At 39.3% G+C, this 24,065-nt stretch overlaps 1 protein-coding gene and 1 long non-coding RNA gene across 5 annotated transcripts in view; one reads left to right on the top strand and one right to left on the bottom strand.

Moving 5' to 3' along the window:
- The window catches only part of LOC127582437 (uncharacterized), a 30,603-nt gene extending 23,439 nt beyond the window's left edge, over window positions 1-7,164 (bottom strand). Inside the window, exon 1 of the long non-coding RNA XR_007958115.1 lies at window positions 7,066-7,164. This is a non-coding gene — a long non-coding RNA (uncharacterized LOC127582437). The remainder of the gene's footprint in view (window positions 1-7,065) is intronic.
- ap3d1 (adaptor related protein complex 3 subunit delta 1) overlaps window positions 6,973-24,065 on the top strand; it is a 75,343-nt gene continuing 58,250 nt past the window's right edge. For 2 of the 4 annotated variants that reach the window (XM_052037690.1, XM_052037687.1), the window contains exon 1: window positions 7,190-7,478. In XM_052037690.1, the coding sequence (XP_051893650.1) occupies window positions 7,383-7,478 (96 nt within the window). In that variant the 5' untranslated portion in view covers window positions 7,190-7,382. Of the gene's footprint in view, window positions 7,479-24,065 lie in introns of all 4 variants that reach the window. The other 2 variants (XM_052037686.1, XM_052037689.1) reach the window with 2 other exon arrangements.

Below are 24,065 nucleotides of genomic sequence, written 5' to 3'. Positions count from 1 at the left end.
ATCACTTTCTAGCTGTTGCTCCACCCCTTCCCTTCACCTTTTAATACTGGCTATCTCCGCTCTATCGTTCAGTCCTGATGAAGGGTCTCAACCCAAAATGTTGAATGTCCATTTCTCTCCATTGATGCTGCCTGACCTACTGAGTTCCTGAAGCATCTTGTTTGTTGCTTTTGATTATGGATGATATCACAGCCTACATCACCTGATAACCAAAAGACAACAGCACCCATTTATGTCACACCTTTACTGTCGGAAAAAGTGAATTTTCCCTCAAATCACTTGATATTAATTAGAAGGAAAATAAAACCCTCGATGATTGCCTTTTTTTAGTCATGTGTTTGCAGTTATTAATTTGTTTCTTACTGAGAGGTATATCCTTCTCTAGATCTTAAACTATAATAATAACTGGTCTGGCATAACAGGGTCCTTGCCCTTTGAACTTCATCAACAGTAATCCTAATGGGGCTGCAGACTGAGGACAAGCACATTTTTATGTATTTGTACATTCATCCTAGTATGCAACCTAATTCAGTCACATGCTGAGGAATGATTAATTGCATCCCAAAACTGCTTCCTCTCTCTTGCATTTGCAGTGTACATCATTCCTGTTGATTTTCATTCAAGGTTTGAAGAAGTATTTTGTGAAATTCATTAAATAATACCACAGATTACAAACTCATAAGTATAATAGTGATTACTTTTAAGAACCATATTTACCTTTTAAAGCCATCAGATAGTTCTCTTGTACTGAAGACCATTCTAACAAACCAACCTTGCAGAGTTATACAGGGTTTATACAGAAAACCTTTTTTTATTGTAAGAACATACAGCATAATTGACATGCATCTTTCTGTCTTCAGATGATAATTATTCTGTCAGGTTGTATGACTTAAGCTCTGAAGATTGAAGTAGCTTTATTAAAATTAGTGGCTAAGCATTAAAAAATTACCTGATTTAAGTCAGATAAGGAATTCTAACCTACTCCTTCTAATACCTGTTACATATTTGATCCATTAAGACTAAATCTACATTATGTATTCCAGTAGGGTCTGAAAAATTGTAAAAATGCTGCCCAGGATACATATCTCATTAAGTTCAAAATTGGGAGATGGGATACTAAAACAGCGATAACAATTTCTATTTATACAATGCCTTTAATGCTGAAAAGCATCCCGGGGCTCTTGAGAAGAACATTATCAAGATGAGAAAAATCTTCTGTTTTGATGTAGCAAATTAAAGTGATAGATTGTATAGCTCCTTACTGCAATTATAATGGGCTAAGGTGAAACTGCACCTGGAGTACTGTGGAGAAGCAAGAGACTGCAGATGCTGGAATCTGGTGCAACCACAAAGTGTTTCCCCTCCCTGACCATCTCCATCTGCCCATCATTCACAGACTCCTCCTACTGGTTCCCCTCCACATCTCCCTCTCTTTATTCCATGCTCCACCATACTCTCCTGTCAGATTCCATCATATTCAGACCTTTGTCACTTCCACCTATCACCTCCCAGCTTTTGACATCATTCCCACTCTCCCTCCTCCCTCATCTGCCTATCACCCTCCTCACCTGGATCCACCTATCACCTGCCAGCTCTTGCTCCACCCCTTTATACTGACTATCTCCCCTCTTTCTTTCAGTCCAGATGAAAGAACGTCGACTATCCATTTCCCTCCACAGATGCAGGCAGACATGCTGATTTCCTCCAGATCCTGTGTGTTGATCCTGGAGTATTGCACACAGTTTTGGTCTGCTTATTTAAATTAAAGACCATCCAGGTGATCTCTGCGTTATGACCATTTGGGTAACGGAAATTCATGCTAACAGAATCTACAAATCTACCCAGATATTTGAGATACAAAATAAAATTTGCTTTCATGGAATCTATGTGAAAAAAGTAAATGAATAAGCACAAACTTAATTTTTTTTCAGAGACACAAGAGAATTTGCAGATGTGGAATCTGGAGCAACACACACAAAATGCTGGAGGAACTCAGCAGGTCAGGCAACATCTACGGAGGGAAATAAATAATCGGCGTTTCGGGTCGAGACCCTTCATCGGGATTGGAAAGGAAGAGAGCAGAAGCGGGACTGCCCTCTTCCTTTCCAGTCCCGATGAAGGGTCTCGACCTGAAAAATCGACTGTTAATCTTTTTCAACCCGCATTGCTTGACACATGTGCAGATGATGTGGCTTCGTGTTACTTAGAGTCATGAGACAGACTATTTTCTAGGAACAAAATCCCTCTGTAACACAGGCGTATTTGTTACAGAGAGTGTACAGCAAAGATTCACTAGACAGGTTTCAGGGTTTGGTGGGTTTAGCAAAAGAGCAGAGGTTGATTAGTTAACGCCTAGAATTTAGAAGAATAATAGATCTCATTGAAACTTACAAATTCCTTACCAGGTTTGACAGGTTGGATGCAGGGAGGATGTTCCCCTGACTGAGGAGTCTAGAAGCAGAGGTCACTATTTTAAAATTAGACAAAGGCCATTTAGGACTGAGAGGAGGAGAATATTTTTTCAACAGAAGGTGGCGAATCTTTGGAATTCTTTACCCTGGAGGGCTGTCATTGATTTCACTCAAAACAAAGACGCATAGATTTCTGAATATTAAAGGAATCAAGGGATATGGAGACAAAGTGGCTTTGATTTAGAAGATCAGCAGTGACCTTGACTGATGGCAGTACAGGCCTGAAGGGCCAAATGGCCTACTGCTGCTCCTATTTGCTATGGTCTTATCTCCACCTTAGATGCTCAAAACAAACCTAGTTTCATCTGTTACCACTTCCTGAAAACAAGATGACTAATCTCAGGTCAGAAATAAAATCTTCCAATTCAAGCAGTTCCTACCAGCACTGAAAATCAATATGCATTTAAACAAACTACTGCATTTCCTCCAGGTAAACAAATCAGCAGAGATGTACAGGCAGCTGAGAGGTTTTCTTCCTCGATGTAGCAACTAAATATAGAGTGATCAGACACATCTAGTTAATAGTTAATAAGAAAGTTCTCAGGCTTATTTTTAAATTCTTCCAAGGCCTCACCCTTCCCTATTTCTCCAATCTCCTCCACCCATTTAATCATCCAAAATACTTACACTTCTTCAATTCTGATTATATACAAAAGTAATTGTTGACAAAATACAGAACTCTGAAATTCTCTCTCTCTCAATTTTTCTGCCTCTTTTACCTGACATTCCCTCTTAGAAATAACCCTTTTGATCAAAACCTAACCTTTGATCATCTGCCCTATTATCCTGTTATATGGATTGATGTCGAATTTTATTTTATACTCCTTTGATATGTCTCAGCACTTTTTCACTATGTCAGATTTTACATAAATACAATTTCCTTTTGTTATCCTCATATCTTGAAAATGAATTAGTGGCACTTAACATATCGCTATAAATGTGGGTTCTGGAAGTTCAGACCCATTCTGCCATTCAGCGGCCTCATTTTAAGTGACACTAGGAGAATCAGAGGATATGGGAATCAGGGGGTAGAGAGAAGTTGAGGAACAGGATCTCATAGAATCGTGGAGTCGGCTCAACGAGGCTGTGGCCTATTTCTTGCAACTAAGCACCACACAAGAAGGTGGTCGCTCAGCATTTTGGCATATGTTGAAGTCTGACAATCAGTGGGATGCATGAGCAGTTCTAAAGATTCACTACCCTCTGGGTGAAGGAATCTCCATTGGTGGAGGCAGATATGATAGAGATGTTTAAGAGAATGGAGGGATATGGACATTGTGTACACAGAAGGGATTAGTTTAGTTAGAATCAAAATCAGATTTATTATCACTGACACATGACGTGAAATTTGTTGTTTTGTGGCAGCAGTACATTGCAAAGACATAAAACCTATAAATTACAAAAATAAACAAGTAGTGCAAAAAAAAGAAATAATGAGGTAATGTTCATGGATCGTTCAGAAATCTGATAGCGGAGGGGATGAAGCTGTTCCTGAATCATTGAGTTTGGGTCTTCAGGCTCCTGTACTTCTCCCTGATGGTATTAACGAGAAGAGTGTGTGTCCCGGATGGTGAGGGTCCTTAATAATAGTGCCTTCTTGAGACACTGCCTCTTGAAGATGTCCTCAATGGTGGGAGGGTTGTGTCCGTGATGGAGTTGGCCGAGTCTGTAACCCTCTGCCTCCTCAGTACCTGGTCAGGTACACCATCCGGGCCTGATGCCTTGCAAGGGTTCACCATTTTGAAGGATGTTCAGGCACCAGCCTCCGAGACAGAGATCACAGGGTTGTCAGATGCTGTAGGAATTCACCCAGGTGTAGTGTTATTCTCCCTTTCAAAGCATGCATAAAAGGCATTGAACTCATTGGGGAGTGAAGCATCACTGTCATTTACGCTGTTAGTTTAGTTAAGTTAGGTGTTTAATTACTAGTTTAATTAGTTTGACATAACATCATAGATTGAAGGGCCTGTTCCTGTGCCGTACTGTTCTATGTTCTAATTTCACCTGGAGGTAAATAAGAAGTTCTGTTCACAGAATGCAACCTCTGTCATCAAAGATACCCACCATCTGGGCCATGCCATCTTCCGAAGCCTGAAGTCCCACACCGCCAGGTTCAAGAACAGCTACTTCTCTTCAACTACTCAGTTCTTGAACCAACCGGCACAACCTTAATCACTACCTCAATATAGTAACACTATGACCACTTTGATCACTTTACACTACAATGACCTTTTTGTTTGGAGACACAAGAGACTACAGATGCTGGAAATCTGGAGCAACACACAAAATGCTGGAGGAATTCAGCAGGTCAGCCAGCATCTATGGAGGGAAGTGGACAGTCGAAGTTTCGGGTCAAGACCCTTCATCTGGACTGGAAATCGACTGTCCATTTCTCTCCATAGATGCTGCTTGACACACTAAGTTCCTCTAGCGCCTTTGTGTTATGCTTTTGTTTTATTTTGGTGCTAACTGTTCTTTCTTGCAAATATTGTGTATAATTTATGTTTTTCTTGTGAATGTGGCTTATCTGATGCTATGTGCCTGTGACGTTGCTGCGAGTCTTTCATTGCAACTGTGCATAGAGTCATAATGCACTGAAACAGGCCCTTCGGCCCAACTGATCCATGCCAACCAAGATTCCCATCTAAGCTCATCCTATCTGCCTGTGATTGACCCATATCTCTCTGAACCTTTCCTATCCATGTACCTGTCCAAGTACCTTTTAAATGTTGTTAACGTACCTGCCTCAACCACTTCCTCTAGCAGCTCATTCCATATACTGACCATTCTCTGGATGAAAAAGTTGCTCCTCAGGTTCCTATTAAATCTCTCCCCTCTCACCTTAAACTCACACTCTCTAGTTGTTGATTCCCCGACCCTGGGAAAACGTCCTGATGCAGGGCTTTGACTCGAAACGTCGACAGTCCCTTTCCTCCCACAGATGTTGCTTGACCTGCTGAGTTCTTCCAGCAGATTGTTTGTTGTTCCAGATTCCAGCATCTGCAGTCTCTTGTGTCTCCTGGGAAAAAGACTGTGCGCATTCATCCTATCTGTCCTGATGAAGGGTCTCCACCCAAAACGTCGACTGTCCATTTCCCTCCACAGATGCTGCCTAACCCGCTGAGTTCCTCCAGCATTTTGTGCGTTGCTCCAAATTTCCAGCATCTGCAGTCTTCCTTGTGTCTTCACCCTATCTACTCCCCCTCGTGATTTTATACACCTCTATTAGATCACCCCTCATTCTCCTCATGCCCCCTTCATGCTTGAAGACCCACACTCAACATTTCAGGAACAGCTTCTTCCACTCCACCATCAGATTTCTGAATGGTCCATGAACACTACCTCATTATTCCTCTTTTGCACTACTTACATATTTTTGTAGCTTATAGTAATTTTTATGTCTTGCACTGTACTGCTGCCGCAAAACAACAAATTTCATGACATATGTCAGTGATAATAAATCTGATTCTGATTCAAGTTCCTGGGCATCAACATCTCAGAGGATCTATCCTGGGCCCAACACATTGATGCAATCATGAAGAAGGTATGCCAGCAGCTTTCCTTCATCAGGAGTTTGAGGAGATTTGGAATGTCACCAAAGACTCTTGCAAATTTCTATACATGTATGGTGGAGGGCATTCTGACTAGTTGCATCACAGCCTGGTATGGAGGCTCCAATCTGCGGGATCGAAAGAGGCTGCAGAGGGTTGTAGACTCAGCCAGCTCCATCACAGGCACAACCCTCCCCGCCATTGAGGGCATCTTCAAGAGGCGGTGCCTCAAGAAGGTGGCATCCACACTAAGGACCCTCACTATCCGAGACATGCCCTCTTCTCATTACTACCATCAGGGAAGAGGTACAGGAGCCTGAAGACCCACACTTAACATTTCAGGAACAGCTTCTTCCCCTCTGCCATCAGATTTCTGAACGGTCCATGAACACTACCTCATTATTCCTCTTTTGCACTATTTCATTTATTTATTTTTTGGGTAGTATAGCAGTTAGTGCAACACTATTACAGCGCCAGCGACCCGGGTTCGATTCCCGCCGCTGTCTGTAAGGAGTTTGTACGTTCTCCCCGTGTCTGCGTGGGTTTCCTCCGGGTGCTCCGGTTTCCTCCCACATTCCAAAGACGTACGGGTTAGGAAGTTGTGGGCGTGCTACTTTGGTGCCGGAAGCGTGGCGACACTTGCCGGTTGTCCCCAGAACACTCGACGCAAAAAAGATGCATTTCACTGTGTGTTTCCATTTACATGTGACTAATAAAGACATCCTTAGTAATTTTTATGTCTTGCACTGTACTGCTGCCACAAAACAACAAATTTCACGACATATGTCAGTGACAATAAACCTGATTCTGATTCCTACACTCCACTGAATAAAGCCCCAACCTGCTCAACCTCTCTCCATCCCTCAAGTCCCAGCAACATCCTAGTAAATCTCCTCTGCCATGCCTCCAGCTGAAGTGGCATCTCTCCTCACAGCAGGCTGGCCAATACTGAACACAATACTCCAAGTGCGGCCTCGCCGTCGTCGTGTACGTGACAACATACTTCTTTTCTCTCTCTCTCTCTCTCTCTCACTCTGACGTACCGGAGAAGATGTCCCTGCAGATGTGTGTGAGGGAGAGCCCAGGCCTCCCCTCCCGCTGCCATCTTCCCGGGCCGCAGTCGGTCACCTGACTGCCGCCTGCCCCGCCGCCATTTTCTCTCTGGGCTGCCTGGTGCGAAGGTGAGCGCGGCTCCGGCAGAGCAGTGCACGCCAGCCGCTCGCCTCCCTCCCTCCGCGCACACGGATCCACGGGGGAGGGCGAAGAGACCGAGCATGGTGTAATCAGCTCCCGCCCCCCCCCCCCTTCAGCGGAGCCGGATTCTTCTTCCCCCCTCCTCACGGCGAGAAGCGCGGCCAGGATGGCTCTGAAGATCGTGAAAGGCAGCATTGACCGCATGTTTGACAAGAATTTGCAGGACCTGGTACGTGGCATCAGGAACCACAAGGATGACGAGGTGAGTCCTTACCCGACCTTCCCGGCTGCTGCAGCCGCCACGTCCCGCAGCTCAGAGAGAGAGAGAGGGTGTTCGCAGGCCCGGCCAGTTCTCCCAGGCCCCGGGCTCGGGTTGCTCCCCTCTGCCGGGCTCGGCAGCTAATATGCTGCGGCTCTCCACCGGCGGGCAATGTCTTTGGGTCATCTCGTTGCCTACCCACCTCCTTGCCGTCAAGGCTCCCTGAAATCGGGCAAACTGACAGCTCGGGGTCCGCAAGGGTGTTTTGGGCCATCAGCTGATGCTTTTGCTGACACACTGGCGTCTGGTAACCTGATAGTTTGGGGACATGTGTGCTCAACTTTTGCCTTCTCTCTCACCTCACCCATAGCACAAGAGTGTGCATTATTGCAGCTATCAAAACAGGACTTGGGAGAGCCTTTAACTCCTCTTAAAATGGTATAATGTTAACTTTTCGTTCACGGCATTTCAATTTACTAAGTCTGCAGGTTCAATTGTTAAGCGTGCAAACAAAAATGAAGCTGATAATAAATGCTATATTCTGGAAAATATTTAAAATAGATGTAAAACATTTGCTTCCATAGATCTTTGATTAGGTGTGGCATGAGTATTTTTTCCTAGTGAAGTGGAATGAATCATTCACTTAACCCTTCTGCTATAAGCTGATTTTATATTTGAAGATATTGAACATTGTTTCACCTGCCACTGAAATTAATCTTGTTGCTCACCTTGCATCTCAGCCGCACTCCTCCCCCCACCCCCCAAAAAAAATCTGGATTGACTTTATTTGCTTAAGAACTTGAGAGACATTCCTAACAATTAACTAAATAATTTCCTTTCTCGCAAGCTCAATGAAGCCTAATCCAGTAAGTCTAACACAGCTCCACTTCATCTAGATGGTCAGCCACCTTGTGCTCACTCTACCCTTCATGAGTTCGTATTTCATTCGTAGGATCAAATGTTGTGTTGATATAAAATGATGAATAGAATATTTATAATTTAAAATCTTTGTGTCATCTTTGGGAATATGCATTGAAAAGTTTGGACAGACAATCACTAAAACTGAAAATGCATAACCTGGAAAAAAAACAGAAATCCAAAAGCAAAAGTTATCCATGGATGATGAGAAATGAAAGACAGCAATAAACCAAGGAAAGAGGCTTCAGAAAGTTGCCAGAATTAGCAAACCTGGGAACTGGTAGTATTTTAGAACTTAGCAATGGAGGATGAAGGAACTGGTTTTTCTGGGGGCGGGGGGAGGGAAAAAAAAACAAGATTGGTTAAAGAAGCATTAAAAAAAAGACTAATATCTTCTGTAGGTAAAAAGGAAAAGACTAGCAAGGGCAAATGTAGGTCTCTTACAGTTACAAGAGAATTTTTAATGGGGAAAAGGAAATGGCAGAGGAATTAAACAACTACTTTTGTCTGTCTTGATGGAGAAAGACAAGAAACCTGTCAAATATTTGAGAGCCAAGAGTTTGACGAGAACGGGAACTGAAGTAAATAGTTGAAAAGAAAAGTACTAGAGAAATTAGTAAACCTTGAAAACCATTGAAGTGCCTCTCATCGTGTGAAAGAAGTGGATATGGAAATGTTGAATGGTCTGGTTATCATCTCCCAAAAGTCTGTAGGTTCTGAAATTGTTCCTGTCAATTGGAGGGTAACAAATGTGACCCCACTATTTAAGAAAGGTGGAAGAGAGAAAACAGAGACCTACCAATGCTTGGCCTTGCATCAGTCAAAGGGAAAATGCTGGAATCTAAAATGAAGGATGTGATAATGAATACCTTGAAAAGCATAAAAGGATCAAATAGAATTCCAAATGGATTTATGTAAGGGACATCATGTTTGACTATCTGCTGGAGTGGTAGAAGAGATGAGGGGGAACCAGTGGATGTGATGCATTTGGATTTCCAGAAGCCCGTCAATAAGATCCTGTGCAGGCGATTGGTTAACAAGGTTAAAGCACATGGAATTGAGGTTAATATACAGACATGGATTGACAATTGTTTGCAGAGGATATGGAAACACAAACTTAGTGGGCAAGAATATGGCAGATCAAATATAATGTGTAAAATTATGAGGTCATCCACTTTGGTCCACAAAACAGAAAAATTGTACTTTATAAATGGTGACAGATAGTGTTGATGTTCAAAGGAACCTGGGTGTTCTTATAAACAAGTCACTGAAAGACAGCATACAGGTACAGTAGTCAATTGGGGAAAGGAAATGTCATGTTAGTCTTTATTACAAGAAGATTTGAATATAGGAGTAAACAAATATAGTTGTATAGGACCTTGGTGAAACAGTATTGAGTACTGTTTTCATCTCCTTGCTTAAGAAAGAATATACTTATCATAAGAGGTATTGCAGTAAAAATTCACTAGACTGGTTACTGGTTCCAAGGATGGATGGTTTGCTGTATGAAGAGAAATTGTTGACTAGGACTGTATTCTCTAAAGTTTAGAAAAATGATAGAAAATCCCATTACAAAATTCTCACACAGCTTAACAGAGAGAATGTTTCTCCTGGCTGAAGAGTCTAGAGCCAGAGGATCAGAGAATCAAGAAGGGGTAGAGCATTTCAGACTGAGTGAAGAAATTTCTTTGTCAATTGTTGGGAATTCTCTACCCCGGATGGTTGTGGAAGCTTAGTCATTGAGTTCATTTGAAATTGTGATTGATAGATTTCTGGACGTTTGAGGTAATAAAGGGATGTGGGTTTAGTGCAGGAAAGGATGTTGAGTTAGAAGATTAGCTAAGATCTTGATGAATGGCAGAACTGACTTGAAGGGCCAAATGGCCTGCACTTGCTATTTCTTGTGTCATATTTATTGTTTGCCAAACATGCATGCAAAGTAAGATCTGTTTTTGTGTCTTGGATATTAAGTCCAAAAAAAGTTACCAAGCAGTTGGAATAATTTAGCTTGAACATTATTGTAATGAAGCTTGAAACTACGAAGGAAACTTACTGACTTAGTATTTACTTCGTACCTTTTATTTTAACTCTTATTATTTCTCCCATGAGGTTGTGTGACAGTAGGTGAAGATGTGAAATGAGTTTATAGATAGCTGGCACAATGGATGAGATGGGATTCATAGCCCAGGTACTGTCCTTTTTTTTCTACTGTATGTAAGCTTGAAGGAAATATTTTATCGTGGGGATGAGAACATCTTACAGTAGTGTGAAAGAAATTTATTTTGGGAGCTGGGGATTTGTGAATTTAATTAAGTTTTAAAAGATTTATGAATGCCAAAATGAAAGTGTCTTTTTGGCAATACAGCTAATGGATTGGATAGTGAAGGTGGAACGGTAAATGGAAGGAGGGGAGAGAAATAAAGATCGGTCTTTGATCTTTTAGGGTGCTTGTGTTTATTTCAAGAGTACTTTTTGCAGGGTGCATTAGAATATTTGAGACTTTCTTGAAAATATACAATCCAATTCAAATTAAAACTGAATTCCCAAAAATTTGTTTCCAGATAAACTGAGTGAATAGCTATATTTACTACAATTAGTTTAATTGCAAAAGAAATATTAAGTTACCTGTGATCAGCTTATCTAATGAAACCTTTGAGCCTCAGATTCCAAAATGAAAGTAGTAGGCTGTTGCATTCCAACTTCATGCACATTTCTGAAATTGTGTGCATCACTTCAACAAAAGCTGAAAATTCTTCCCTGTCCTGCTTGGATATTTATGAAAATTAAAAGCACAATTATAATGCCAGTTGCAGCAGGTGTTGGGGAAAATAAGGGGATAGAGGAATTTTGGATTGTTATTGGATTGCAGTAACCCAAGCTCTAGTCTGTGTAAAATGTTATGGCTCAATGGTTTTCTGCAGCCAAAAAAAAAATGCTTGGATACCATTGATTGACTTTGAACTTGTACTTGTTTATAATAAAATTTGTGCTGCATTGAAAACCATTTAAATTTATTTGACATCATGACTCAATGCTCTCGACAGACATTATTTCAGAAACTATTCCAGGAGTGCAGTTACACTATTACTTCCATGTCGTTTCATATGTGCTAATAACCAAATTGGTAGTCTGACTCATCAAATGTATTTTAACCCCAAGGAATCCAATATTTTGCAGTGGACGGTTAAAGCCCCTATCCTGTCCACAGGTTACAGCAATTCTCAGCTGCCCTTTTGAGAAAGTAAGTTGAGGATTGCACTTTATCACACAATTTATCTCCGTATGTTACTGATTATGTTGTCTCACTTCAGAAGAGGCATGGGCCAAATGGCCACCCTCTGGCGTCATAAGTCTAAAATCACTCTGGCTTTAAAATTGTACCTGAAAAATAACTCAACCACATTGCTGTGTGTCTGGATTCGATATAGAGGGCATTACTATGACAATTTTATAATCGCCATTATTGATATTTTCTTTTTAATCCCAGTTTCTATTTATTTAAACAATTGCACTCCCCAGTTGCCATGGTGGGATTTGAACTCTGAGCTTCCAGGTCATTAGTTCAGTGCTCTATTACTGGTACAATAACACCATATTACACTTTTCCTTCGGTGTCTGATCTGATGCCCTTGCATTCAATTTTAACTTCTTAAAGCAGGATCAACATTCATGTTGAGCTTTTAAATTGAAGATAGTTCTAAAGTTATACATTTTAAATATGAAGCGTTTTGTCCTGTTCTTTCATAGGGACTGTTGCCCGAATAGCTCTCAGGGTCATAATACTTTATAGTTTCCCAATCTAGCTCCTGCTTCAGGCCAAATGTATTTCGGTCTTGCTTCAGAATGGCAGTGTGACTTCTGCTGAACCATATTCTGCTTCCTGAAGCCTGGTATTCTAGAACTTGAGGAAGTAAAACTTGGAAGCAGAACTGAAAGAAAAGGCAGTCCAAAAACGCAGATGCTGGAAATCTGAAACATAATAGGCACCTGTTAACATTACAGGCAGAAGGGTCTTTGAGAGCAAGCTGTGAGTATACCATATGCAAGGGCAGACTGGAAGAGGATCAATGTTTTCACAGGTTGAGTTTTGCTGTAATGAATGAGCTCATCTGGCATCTCGGTGATTCTCCCTCAAAGTGTCAGGCTCTTTCAATGCAGAACTTGTATGCTGCAGTCATCAATAAACAGCTGCAGCCTTGGAAGTTATGGATGTGGTCAAGGGAGGCTTCCACTCAAACACTGAGACGTGAACCAGGATTTTCTCTGAGGGAGAGAAACTGATCCTCCAATGTGACTTCAATCCCAGCATCAGAGGAGACAGGGAAAATCTGGCATGGAATAATTCTCAAAGAGGGATTAGGCGCAGATAGCTTCAATGGAGTAATGCTCCTGACAAAATGCTTGGAGGCCAGATTGATCATAACTAACATCCTGTTTAGTCAGCCTAGCAAATAGAAGGCACTTCTATCTGATGGATTATGTTATCATCCAAGTGAGAGACTCAGGCATGTCATCTAAACCATGTCAGGTTCACAATAGACCCAATCTGATGTAAAGCAAGATTACAATAATTTTCTCAGTTTTTGTCACTGCATTGTTCTACCCCACCTCTAACAAGCTTTTTTTTGTTGGAATGGAGATCATCTACAGGATATTGGATTTTGGAGGCTGACCAAAACATTGTGAATTGTTCATTAAGGCATAAGCCTTGTAGTTGATGTCTACAGCACAAAGGTGCTCTACCAACCTCCACTTTACAATATCACCATTCGACAATTAAGGTCTGTGATGAATTCCTGGAAAATGTAGATTACCTCCTGCATCTCAGGAGCCACCTCTCAACTAAGTTAGCTGTTAATATTTACCAAGGCCTTTAGTTCATTCCCAGCACTGAGGTCCTAATCCCACTCATTCAGCTCTAATGGGAAGGCCACATCATTCTCTTGTCTGACATAAGATTCCTGAAACAGATACTCCTCTGAGCTCTGTTGCAGCAGGAGATTACAAGTGGACAGAGGCAGCAGTCAAAGATATTCTCAAAGCCTCTTGAAGTGTAACATTTCTACTGATGACAATCCCTGGCCCATGACTGTTCAAGATGGACAAGGAGCATTTTGGATGGTGTTGAGAACCAAGTGCATTTATTGGGAGAAAGCTGAAGCCCAGCATAAACTGCGGAAGGAGTAGACCACCTTCCAAAATGCCTACCTGCTTGCATAGTCAAACACTTTTTGCCAAAACTTTGACAAAGTTTGTAGTTCTCATTATTGGCATCTGCCATCTGAGAACCCATGGAACTGGAATTGAGGCAGTCATCCTTAATCCCAAGGAGCTGGTTAAGAGTGAAAGTAAGTTCCCCAGTTAGCTGCTGATACAAGGTGCTGACTGTCTAATCTGTCCATTACTTTGTAAAAGTTTCTGCAGGTGATACAGTAGAAGATGATGACTTACATTGTGGTCAAAGTGCATTTTTATAAACTAAAGAATAATGTTGATCCCAGTCTTTTTTAAGGACATTTAAAACTGGAAACAATTTATAATTAAATCCACAAGTAGTTGGAGAGTAAGTTGAAACACAACACAAATCTTAAAAAGATTTTAGTTTTACACTTGATTTTTTTTAGTCAACAGAAATAAGATCAAATAGAATAAAATAATTTAATAAGTAAACACAACTTAATTTCTGTTGAAAACTGATTTTCTAGATTTACCAGTTGCTTGTGAATTTAAGCCTTTTAGGGAGGGGGCAGGTAAGTCAGAGCTATACAAAAAAAGGAAGTGAATTGACTTTCCATTTGTGAGTTTATTCCACATGATAACAAAATGGTCAGTCCTTCCTCCTTAACCTGGCAACTTTCCAAGTCAATATAACTGTCTAGCTCTTCTTCAATCACCCATGTCCATTCCATCAACCTTGAAGCTACTTTTTCTGTTAGCAGATTCGGTGCAGTGGTCAAGTTTCTGACCTGGTCATTTTCTTCATAGACATCGTCTATTTCCCTATCCATAACTCTCCAAGTGTGAGGGAAATTTCCTTTAATGTTTTTACCATTTTTGGCAACAATTACTGGCTTTCATAACCATAAGCTCTTCCAAAGCTCTGCTTCCTCCATTCCATTCCAGATTATTTTCTTGCCTTCCAACAGAGCAGAAATTAAGATTACCAGCATTGTATTTAAACCCATTCACAGTCATTGCTCCATTCCACAGTGTGCAATACATATCTGCAGGCAGGAACCAACTTTTTTTCTCTCTGTTATGGTATCTTGAAGGAAGTCCATTTTTTGGTCTGCTGTTATCCCTTCAAGTGCCTGGAATCCTATGACTAAACATCTCTATTTTAAATCCATTCTAAAACTTAGTACATTGAACTAGCCTTCAATCATCTTGATATGTCCCAATCTGGTGTCAATTCTTTTTGGCTTTTGCATTGCAGGTTGGAACATATAATTGGGAGTAGCTCCTTAAGCATGGTACATCATTCATGGAATTGAATGGTTATCACCTATCTTCAGATTAATTATATTTGCCTTAATTCTTCTGGATTACAGAAATGTATTCAAAATTGTAAATTTAACAATTGATCTAGTATTGATTGCAACAGGCAGGAGTGTTCCAAGGAATAGTGATTACATGGTGAGCTCACAGATGTTGCATTGCTATGTATCCCTGACCTTGTTCTTCTAAGCACTGGAGGCGTGGGTTTGGGCAGTGTTGCTGGAAAAGACATGATGAGTTGCTGCAGTGAATTTTAGAGATGCTGTACATGTGAGCTACAATTTTCTGGTGGAGGCAGTGAATGTTTAGGGTGTTGGACTCCAGCTTGCTTTATCTTGAATGATGCTAAAACTTCTCTGGAGATGTTCTGTAAGTGGTAAGAAGTCTTTGAGGAAACAGGAGATGAGTCACTCAATCTCTAAGGTGCTCTTGTTTCTTTAGAATGAGTGTTGCAGGTCCATTTAAGATTTTGGTTCATGCTCATCCTTGGGATGTTTATGTTAGTGTTAATGCTGTTGAATGTTGGGGGACATTGCCTGATTCTTATAATGTTAATAGTCTTTTTTTTGTTTCACTGCAATCCATAGACATTCCCTTCAAAGAAAATTCAGTCATGATCTACCCTTCACAAAACTATGATGACTTTCTGATCAGCTAAATAGTTTCAAGATGTTCACTGGATCTATCCTAGCAATTTCCCAAAAACTTCCATATTCAGATCATGGGTTGATAATTCCTCCTTTCATTCTCTCACCAATCTTGAGCAGAGCAATACAAATCTCCAATATCATTTTCCATTCCTTAGTCAAGAACTTAGAAGTTTGTAGTTGGTGGCAGAATATATTGCCTACGAATGGTTGCAAAGTAAATACTGACAGAGTTTTATTCATAAAGATTGTTTCATGTGATTAAGTTAGTCTTTTATCAAGCCTCAAATATATTTGTAGTAAATGATGATGGGGACTTCTTTTGACAGGATGTAAGCTATCAGTTAATCATCTGGTTCATAAATTTGGTTTTCCTAAAGTTTCAAAAATTTGCCTAAAAACCCCTGTGGATTTTGTCATCTGACTGTTTTACTGATGTATTGTGAATTCTTGTCATGTCAAAACTGACGGCAAAAAGTAAAAATTGATAAAGTTTAAGGTGGAAAACAGTGCACAAGATACTTGGAATACATTAAATTCATGTTTCTGTTATATTTAGAAAGAAGCTTGTGTCTTGAACATCCTTGGTGCAGATAGTCCACAGTAGTTTCTGAGTTTGAAGCCATGTAATTTGATCAATAATTTGGTGTCAAATTCTTTTACCTCAGATTTGTTGTATAATACTGATTTTTTTTTGATGAATTTCATGTTTCAATGAAGTGAGTATGCCAGAGCAGGATGGTGGAAGATGCATCTTTTCTGCCAAAGAATGGAGTACATCAGTTTTTTTTATGGTAGACTTTAAAGTCACAGCATTGTCAATTACTTCCTTCAAATTCTAAATAATAGGAACTTCTTGCCTTTTCCAATCCGTTAAACTGAGAACTTCTGGTTAAATCAAGGTCAATTAGTCTTTTTATGTATGTCTGGCTCTGGTATCAGATTACCATTTCAAACATTTGTCTTACCTACGGAAATGAATTTTGATCCTAAAGCTACAAAAAGATAAGTCTCAAATAAAATAATGTCTGCCTAATATCCTAAGAAGCTTATCTAAGGATATTACCTACCTGCCTGTTGATATCACAGGTTGCATTGAATTTGCAAGTAGTGGACAATATGAATTCCTTTCTGGGAAATGGACTATCAAACTCATTTAAATGATATGGTAGAAGAAACAAGATTATTTCAGTTTTGACTGTTTCTAGTCACGTTGGACAAATATCACTTAGTTATTTTAATAGCCAGCTAATGGTATGTTTTGAGACATTGTTGCAGTAGTCTGGATTTTGCTTGGTTTTATCTGCTGTTTTTTAAAATAGAAGTGTCACTTAATTGTTGTGGTTGAAAAGCCACTCAGTCTAGAGTTATGGATGTAATAGCTCTTTATTCAGTGCAGGTAAGTGTTCAGGAGAGATCGAGTAGAAGAATCTCCTCAAATCATATACAATGTTTTATATTTTTTTTAGATGTTTGTACATGACAGATAGTTGACAGGCATCAAATGTGATCATGTCCATCTTTGGTGTGCCTAGATGGCAAAGTAGCCAGTCTGGAACCTCTTTAAAAAGGTTCTGATTCCAATTCCTAGACCATTCATTTATTCATCTAGTGTTTCTCTGCATTGATGGCTGTTCTCAGTGATGTGGTACCTTTAACACCTCTCTATAGTACATTGATCTCCTTAATCTTGATCTCATCAGTGTGCCATGGCTTGGAGTTGATAGGAGCAATTAATAAAGTCCTTTGTCTCAGCTGTCTTGAGATGGCCTCATTGTTTGGCAAACCCATACCAGAATGCCTCAAAAGTCGTATCATATTTACTCTATTCCAATATTGGACATATATATCTATATATGTATATGTTGAGGCTCATAATCATTGGTTTGTATGTCACAGTGATCAATTACCAAGCCACTTGTGTCAAGTGGCTCCCTGCTGTGACCAGGCAACTTCTGTTTCCCATACTGTGTTGTCTTTATTTATACAACTGCACCTTGTGATTTCAAAACCAATTTCTACTTGGCAGTATCAATATGTTTTGAAATGGTTTGAAGGCTGGTTCTTGCTTGTATCAATAGATTCTATATTAACTGATTATCCTCTGATTATGGTTCTCTAACACATGTTAAAAAAAATTTAGTCCCATCTGCTACCATTTCCCCACCATAACCAAAAAACAAAATTGCAAACAGCTTCAGTCTAAAATCAAGAAACTTCAGATGCTGAAAAAGTGAAATAAAGAGTGAAGATACTGGCAAATCTCATTATTTCTCTCTGCATAGATTTTGTGTGATTTAGAATTAATTTTTCAGATTGATAACCATGCATCAGAAACAATATTTCAGCATATTTTGCTTTCGTTGCAAACAATATCATCAAATTTTTGAAAGTATTTTCCTGAAAGGGACAATCTGTATCCAATTAAGTAATTTCAATTGAGGCTATTTAAGAATGTCCCACATGTTCAAGTATGGTCAATATTTTTCTATTTAGTCTATTTGAGGCATATATTTTTTAACTTTTGCAGAGAGCAATGACTTTGAATTGTAATTATTTGGTTGTCCTGGATGAAGGGATACCATATTTTGTATTCTCAAACTTGCAGCATAAAATTACATTAAATTGTTTAAACCCATTGCATATTTTCTCCATGTGCCTCTGTAGTTTCTTTAAAATATAGAAATGGTGAATTTTAACAGTTTACAGCAACTTCCTGCTAATGAATTGACAGGTTTTCAATGATATTGCAAGTTATTAATAAATGAAGAAATCGTCCTAAATCGAGTGAGGACAATTTGAAGAGTTGTACAGCTTAATCCAATAATTCTCAATGATTTTAATTATTACATTTTCATATGGTTGGGGGGGGGATCCCAATAAAAGTCACTTTTTAGCAGTAATTTTGGGGAAAAATAAGAACATAAATCGAAGCAGGAAAAGTTCATGCTTCCCCTTGAGCTTGCTCCACTACAATGAGTTAAAGGCTGAAGCGGTACCTCCAGTTCAATTTCTTGCCCAAGCTTCATTTCTTCTGAATTCTTTCTTGACTTCAGTGATATTTAGCCCATTCTTGTTCAGTTTCTTTTCATTGGATGAAGTTTTTAGACTTATTATAGTGTGTTTTCATTGTTTAAAGTAAGCAAAATTCTTTGTGTCCAGATGAAGGGTCCCGACCTGAAACATCGGCTGTCCATTGCCCTCCATAGATGCTGCCTGACCCACTCAGTTACTCCAGCTCTTTTGTGTGTTGCTCAGAGTTCCTTATAACATTCAGTGGAAGATTAATTTGGTATTGACCTTCAGTGGCTGATTGGCATTCTCTCTTTTCGATTATATTTAGACCAACAGAAAAGATTCCAATTCCAAAAGAATGAAAGATGCTGAATTTTTGCCAGTATAGGGCATTGTTGTATTCCAATAAAAGGGGTTGGGTTTTATGATGTGTTTAATTGCAACCACTCTTTATATTCTGCTAGGATGATGGGCTTTTCTTTTTAATGAAGCATAGAAATATTAATTATATGTAGAAATATATAGTCAAGAAATAGTACCTTTTTACATTGTGGGATATGTATAAGATTAAGATAATTGGGTAATATAAATAATTCAAATCAAGTTTGTTAATTGGAGTGACTGTTGAGAATTGGGTAGAGATATTGCACTGGGCATGTGCCAAGTAGTACATGCTTCCATAATGCAATATCCTTTGACTATCATCCATGTATTCAGCTAGGAATGAGTTAGCTTCAGTCTAAAATCAAAATAAACTGTCAGCTTTATTACCAAGTTTTAACGTCCATACCTGTGGAGTCATCTACTTTATTACACTCAGTGCACACATCTGCAGGTATTTTGAAACATACAATGTAGCATGCATTTCTATACTTTGTCTTGGCACATGTCAACTTTTATAATATAGCAAAAATTCATAAAATATTTAATAGTTTATTGATGTTAGCACAGTTTGAATTAATGCAGTCTTCTAGATGTGAACTAGCTTCCATTTTAAAAAAGAAAACATGGATTGATCACAGTATGCCTCTGAATTTCACAGGTTGAACATGATTACATCTGCATCCAGCTGCAACATGAGCTCCAGTAGCTTAGCTCAGGCTACTGTTACTTTACCATCAGTTTCTTTTGACAGTGATGATTGTGTATCAGATTTGAAGTAAAATTGAGTTTAATTTTTTAAAGTTGGGTTTCTATTGTGATGATTAAAATAAATATTTGAAGTTTTATAAGAAAGGTTGATATTTGCTGACTGTCATGAACTGCAGCTAGCAATTAATGGGTTATTGATATCAACAGAACTTCATTAATATGAATTAGTCAAAGTGCCAAACATGTACAAGTTTTTTGAAGTCTAAAAGCTATTGGATGCCTCATTGCATATTATCTTTGTGTGGTTTTTGGCGGGTAGTGATGGTAGTGTGTGCATGAGCAAATAATTAATGTGATTTCACCACTATTTGAAAACAGTTTAGATTGAGAGTAACAGTTGGATTCCATTCATCTTTCTATATTGAATAGCATCAATCCATATTGAGTTACTTCTCTTCTTGGGTAGTGGTGCATATGTGTACTTTGTTTATAAAAGTTTAAAGTTTGTTTAATCCAAAGGTTTGGCTGCAAAGGTTTTCTGTAGCTGCAAAAAAAATCTAACACTCACAATGTAGATGATAGGCTATGTGCTACTTCAGACATAGACTGGTGACATGAGTTTGTGCTTAAAGTGTTTACATACCAAGCTTCTGGAGTCCTGACTTGAAAGAGGATATGAGGTTTTGGTGCTGTTACAGGATAGATGCACAGCTAGAATTGCTTCTGTTTAAGGAACTGCAGAAATTGTTTTGGTTCAGGGTAGTGTGCTTAAATCTGATAGTGCTGCTGAAACCAATGCCACTTAAGCTGAGTAAATGGGAAGGATAGTAAAATGGAAGCCATTGACTAATTAACTTATTAATTACCAAGGTTTAGTTGTATTATGGAGGAAGGCTTTGTGACTTCATTTACCTGAGTGAGGATGAGGGGGAGTGGAGTTAGATTAATTTACAGCTAATTAGAATTTTCCAGTTTGTATTTGGAAACGTGGTTCTTGTCTCTCTAGTAATGATTTATTTGAGGATGTGATGACCAGGATAATTAGTAATCCTGTTGATATTGTAAAGTACCTTGATTTCTTTGTGATCCCGCATAGAAAATTTGGTGAAAACAAATTAATCAGTAGGATGAGAACTGATTCAAAAATTAAGTAGATTGCTGTGAACTGGAACCAATCTTAATGGGTAAAGCTTGAATTATATCCCCATGCTTTCATATTAATTCATTATTTAAAATAGGTTTACAGTAGGTTGTTAGTAGGACAATTCATAAAGTTATTGGTGATGTAAGTGCAGACACAGTTGACTCATGAAGGTGTCACCAGCAAGTTTACGTCTATTTAAACAAGTTGAGGAAATGATCTTGAGTGTAGTTTTTAACTGAATGTGGACATGTAGTTTTGGAGCTAGAAAACTGAAGCCTGTTTACACCTTGAGATTAATGATGGATTAAAAATAATGGATCGAGAAAATATATTGGGGGAGAATTCTCAAAGCAAGTGCTAAGTTAGAGACAATGGTGCAAAAACAGTGTGAGATACTTGTACAGAAAGTTAATTGTATTGGTGTTCAGAGCTTCAGAGTTTTGTATTGTCACATACCAGCAACAAAAGAAACACACCGAGTCATGTATAAGTTAAAACTATCTTATTAATAACTACGTACGATAATAAGAAAAATAAAAGTAAAAATGTTAGAATGTTAGAAGTAAAAATGTTAGATCTTAAGCATTAACCCCAAAAAGTAAACTCGAAGTGTGTGTGTGTGGCAAACTCCCAAACTCCAAGTCCAGGAATAGTTCTCAACGTTCAGTTCAGCAAGCCATAAGGTGAAACATCAGCAAAGGCTTCTGCAAAGCCACCGTTGACTGAAGAGAAAATAGAGAGTAATTACAAAATCCAAATGTTCCATGATGGAACTCATACGACACCTCAATCACTGATGATCTCCATTCCTTTGTTCCAAAGTATCTGCCACCCCAAAAGGCACTCGAGATGTGGCCATCCACACAAATACCTGTCTCCTTCTACAGGTTAATGACAAAGTGGACTCCACTGGATTATTCCAAAAATCCATACGTGGGTTGTGGTGACAGACACTGTTACTGTTTTTCATCCATCGATACAGAGACCAGCAGGCAGCTCTCTCTTGCTTTCTGCTCCAAAAACGTCATCACGTCCTTGATCTCCTGTTGTCATAATCACGCCACACACACACACACACACACACACACACACACACTACTGTACTATGTCTTAAAGGGACATTCACCAATAGTAACCTAATCCGTAACAGTATTCAGTTTTGGTCTTTGTGTGTGCTAAGTATAAGATGCAGAGCATGGCAAGAATAATTGTCTTGTTTTCATTACCTTCTTTTGCCCCAAGCATTAAATCATTTACTTTCAAGAATGCAGGCTTGCAAGATATGAGGTTTTAAAATGTTGAAACTGGTTTCACTCATGACTTTTAAATTATGTTCATGGCTTTTGTTGCAGTCAAATATGCAGTGGGTTACACATTATCCTTAAGCAGAACTTGACAGTGTTCCTAAGCAGAGCATTTTTTTTGTTATTGTGGGTGAAGTATAATGTAGATTCTTCTGGAACTTTGCATGATTGCCTTATGGAATTAAAATGGAGGATTTGAAGAGTCTCCCATAGTGTTTCCTGAAGAAGCTGCAGTACTTTTTCTGTTACAGGTTATTGGGGGCTGGTTCATTGAATCAGAATCAGGTTTATTATCACTTTCTTATGACGTGAAATTTGTTGTTCTGCAGCAGCAGTGCAGTGCAAAGACATAAACATTACAATGTATTACAAAATAAATAGTGCTTGGAATAATGAGGTAGGATTCATGGACTGTTCAGAAGTCTGATGACGGAAGGGAAGAAGCTGTTCCTGAATTGTTGAGTGTGGGTCTTCAGGCTCCTGTACCACCTTTCTGATGATATTAACAAGAAGAGGACATGTCCTGGATGGTGAGGGTCCTTAATGATGATGAATGAGCTTGATGCAGGCTTTATAGTGTTGCTCATCTCTTTTCATTTTGTTTATTTGGATTCCCTGCCCATGACATCACAAGCCTGGATCATTTGATCTGCTCAGAATAAAAAAACTGAGAAACAATGCTGAAAATTTTCAAGCGCATCTGTGGAGAGAAACAAGTTAACTTTTATAGTTGATGACCTTTCCTCAGAATTGGGAATGGTTAAAATCAAAAATGTTTCAAGTTGCAGAGAAGTTGGGGGAGTGGAGGGAGCAATGGAAATGCCTGTGATAGGGTGGAGATCAAGAGAGACTGCATGATGCATAGTGCTGATGCTGGCTGAGAGAGGATGGTGCAAGCTTGTTAATTGAAGCTAATCTGTCTGGAATTCTGATAAAGGTCCTTCGACCTCAAATGTTAACTCTTTTACCACAGATGCTGCCTGACCTGCTGAGTGTTTCCAGCATTTTCTGTTCTTGTTTCTGATTTCCAGCATCTGCAGTTCTAACTCCCTCTGGCAGAAAATGCTGTTCAAAACTAAAAAGGTTAGCATTGTCTTTCAGTCCTGCAGATATGTTGGGCAACTATATTAAAATCCACATGAGTGAGCCCCAATCTGATTCATACAGAAGCCTCATTAATTTATACCCATTTATGCCCCATTATTTGTGGGACTGAAAATCACTTACTGCAATATACTGGGTGGCATATTGATTCCACTGCCTAAAGACAGTTTTTTCCCATTTTTTCAAGATACATTTTGTGCTCTGAGCTGCAGTTCTGGGTTTCTATCCTCTTGTGTTCCTCCTCCATTCAGCCTGCAATCAGCCCTATAGCCTCCTGGTCCAATATTAGAGTCATAGACTCATACAGCACAGAAACTGTCTCTTCAGCCACCAACACTGTGCCAACCATCAAACACCCGTTCACATTATTTCCATTTTTTATTCTCCCCATTTTCGCTTCGATCCACCTCATCCCCAGTCACAGGGAGAAAGTGCAAGCTCCACAGGTTTGAACCCAGTTCACTGGAGCTGTGAGGCAGCAAGATTACAAGCTGCACCATTGTGCTCTCGAGGTTGTACTGCCTGTTCTCGTTGTTCTTATGTTGCTATTCAACCATGACTGAAAACTGCCAATAAAAATTGGTTAGGATCATTTTCATCCAATTGTGCTTTCAGGTGTATAGAATGGATTGATCATACTTGATCTCCCTTTAAACTTTATATACACTAAGTATAATCCACCTTTCCTGCAGTTTTTGATTATAACAAAGGAAATTGAAGTGCCAAATTAGTAGTCTACTGCTCTTAACCAACCTTTCTCAATTACCTTGTAAAGTAAACAACTACCAGTTTCCACCTTTATCTATCTATTCCTTGTTACAGAGATAAGAGACTTCCAAGAAGATATCCTCTGTTCTTGGCTCTATGC

This window comes from Pristis pectinata, chromosome 24, assembly GCF_009764475.1.
Source record: "Pristis pectinata isolate sPriPec2 chromosome 24, sPriPec2.1.pri, whole genome shotgun sequence".
NCBI lineage: Eukaryota > Metazoa > Chordata > Chondrichthyes > Rhinopristiformes > Pristidae > Pristis > Pristis pectinata.
Note: the sequence above shows the minus strand (reverse complement) of the source record. Positions and strands in the feature narration are given on the sequence as shown.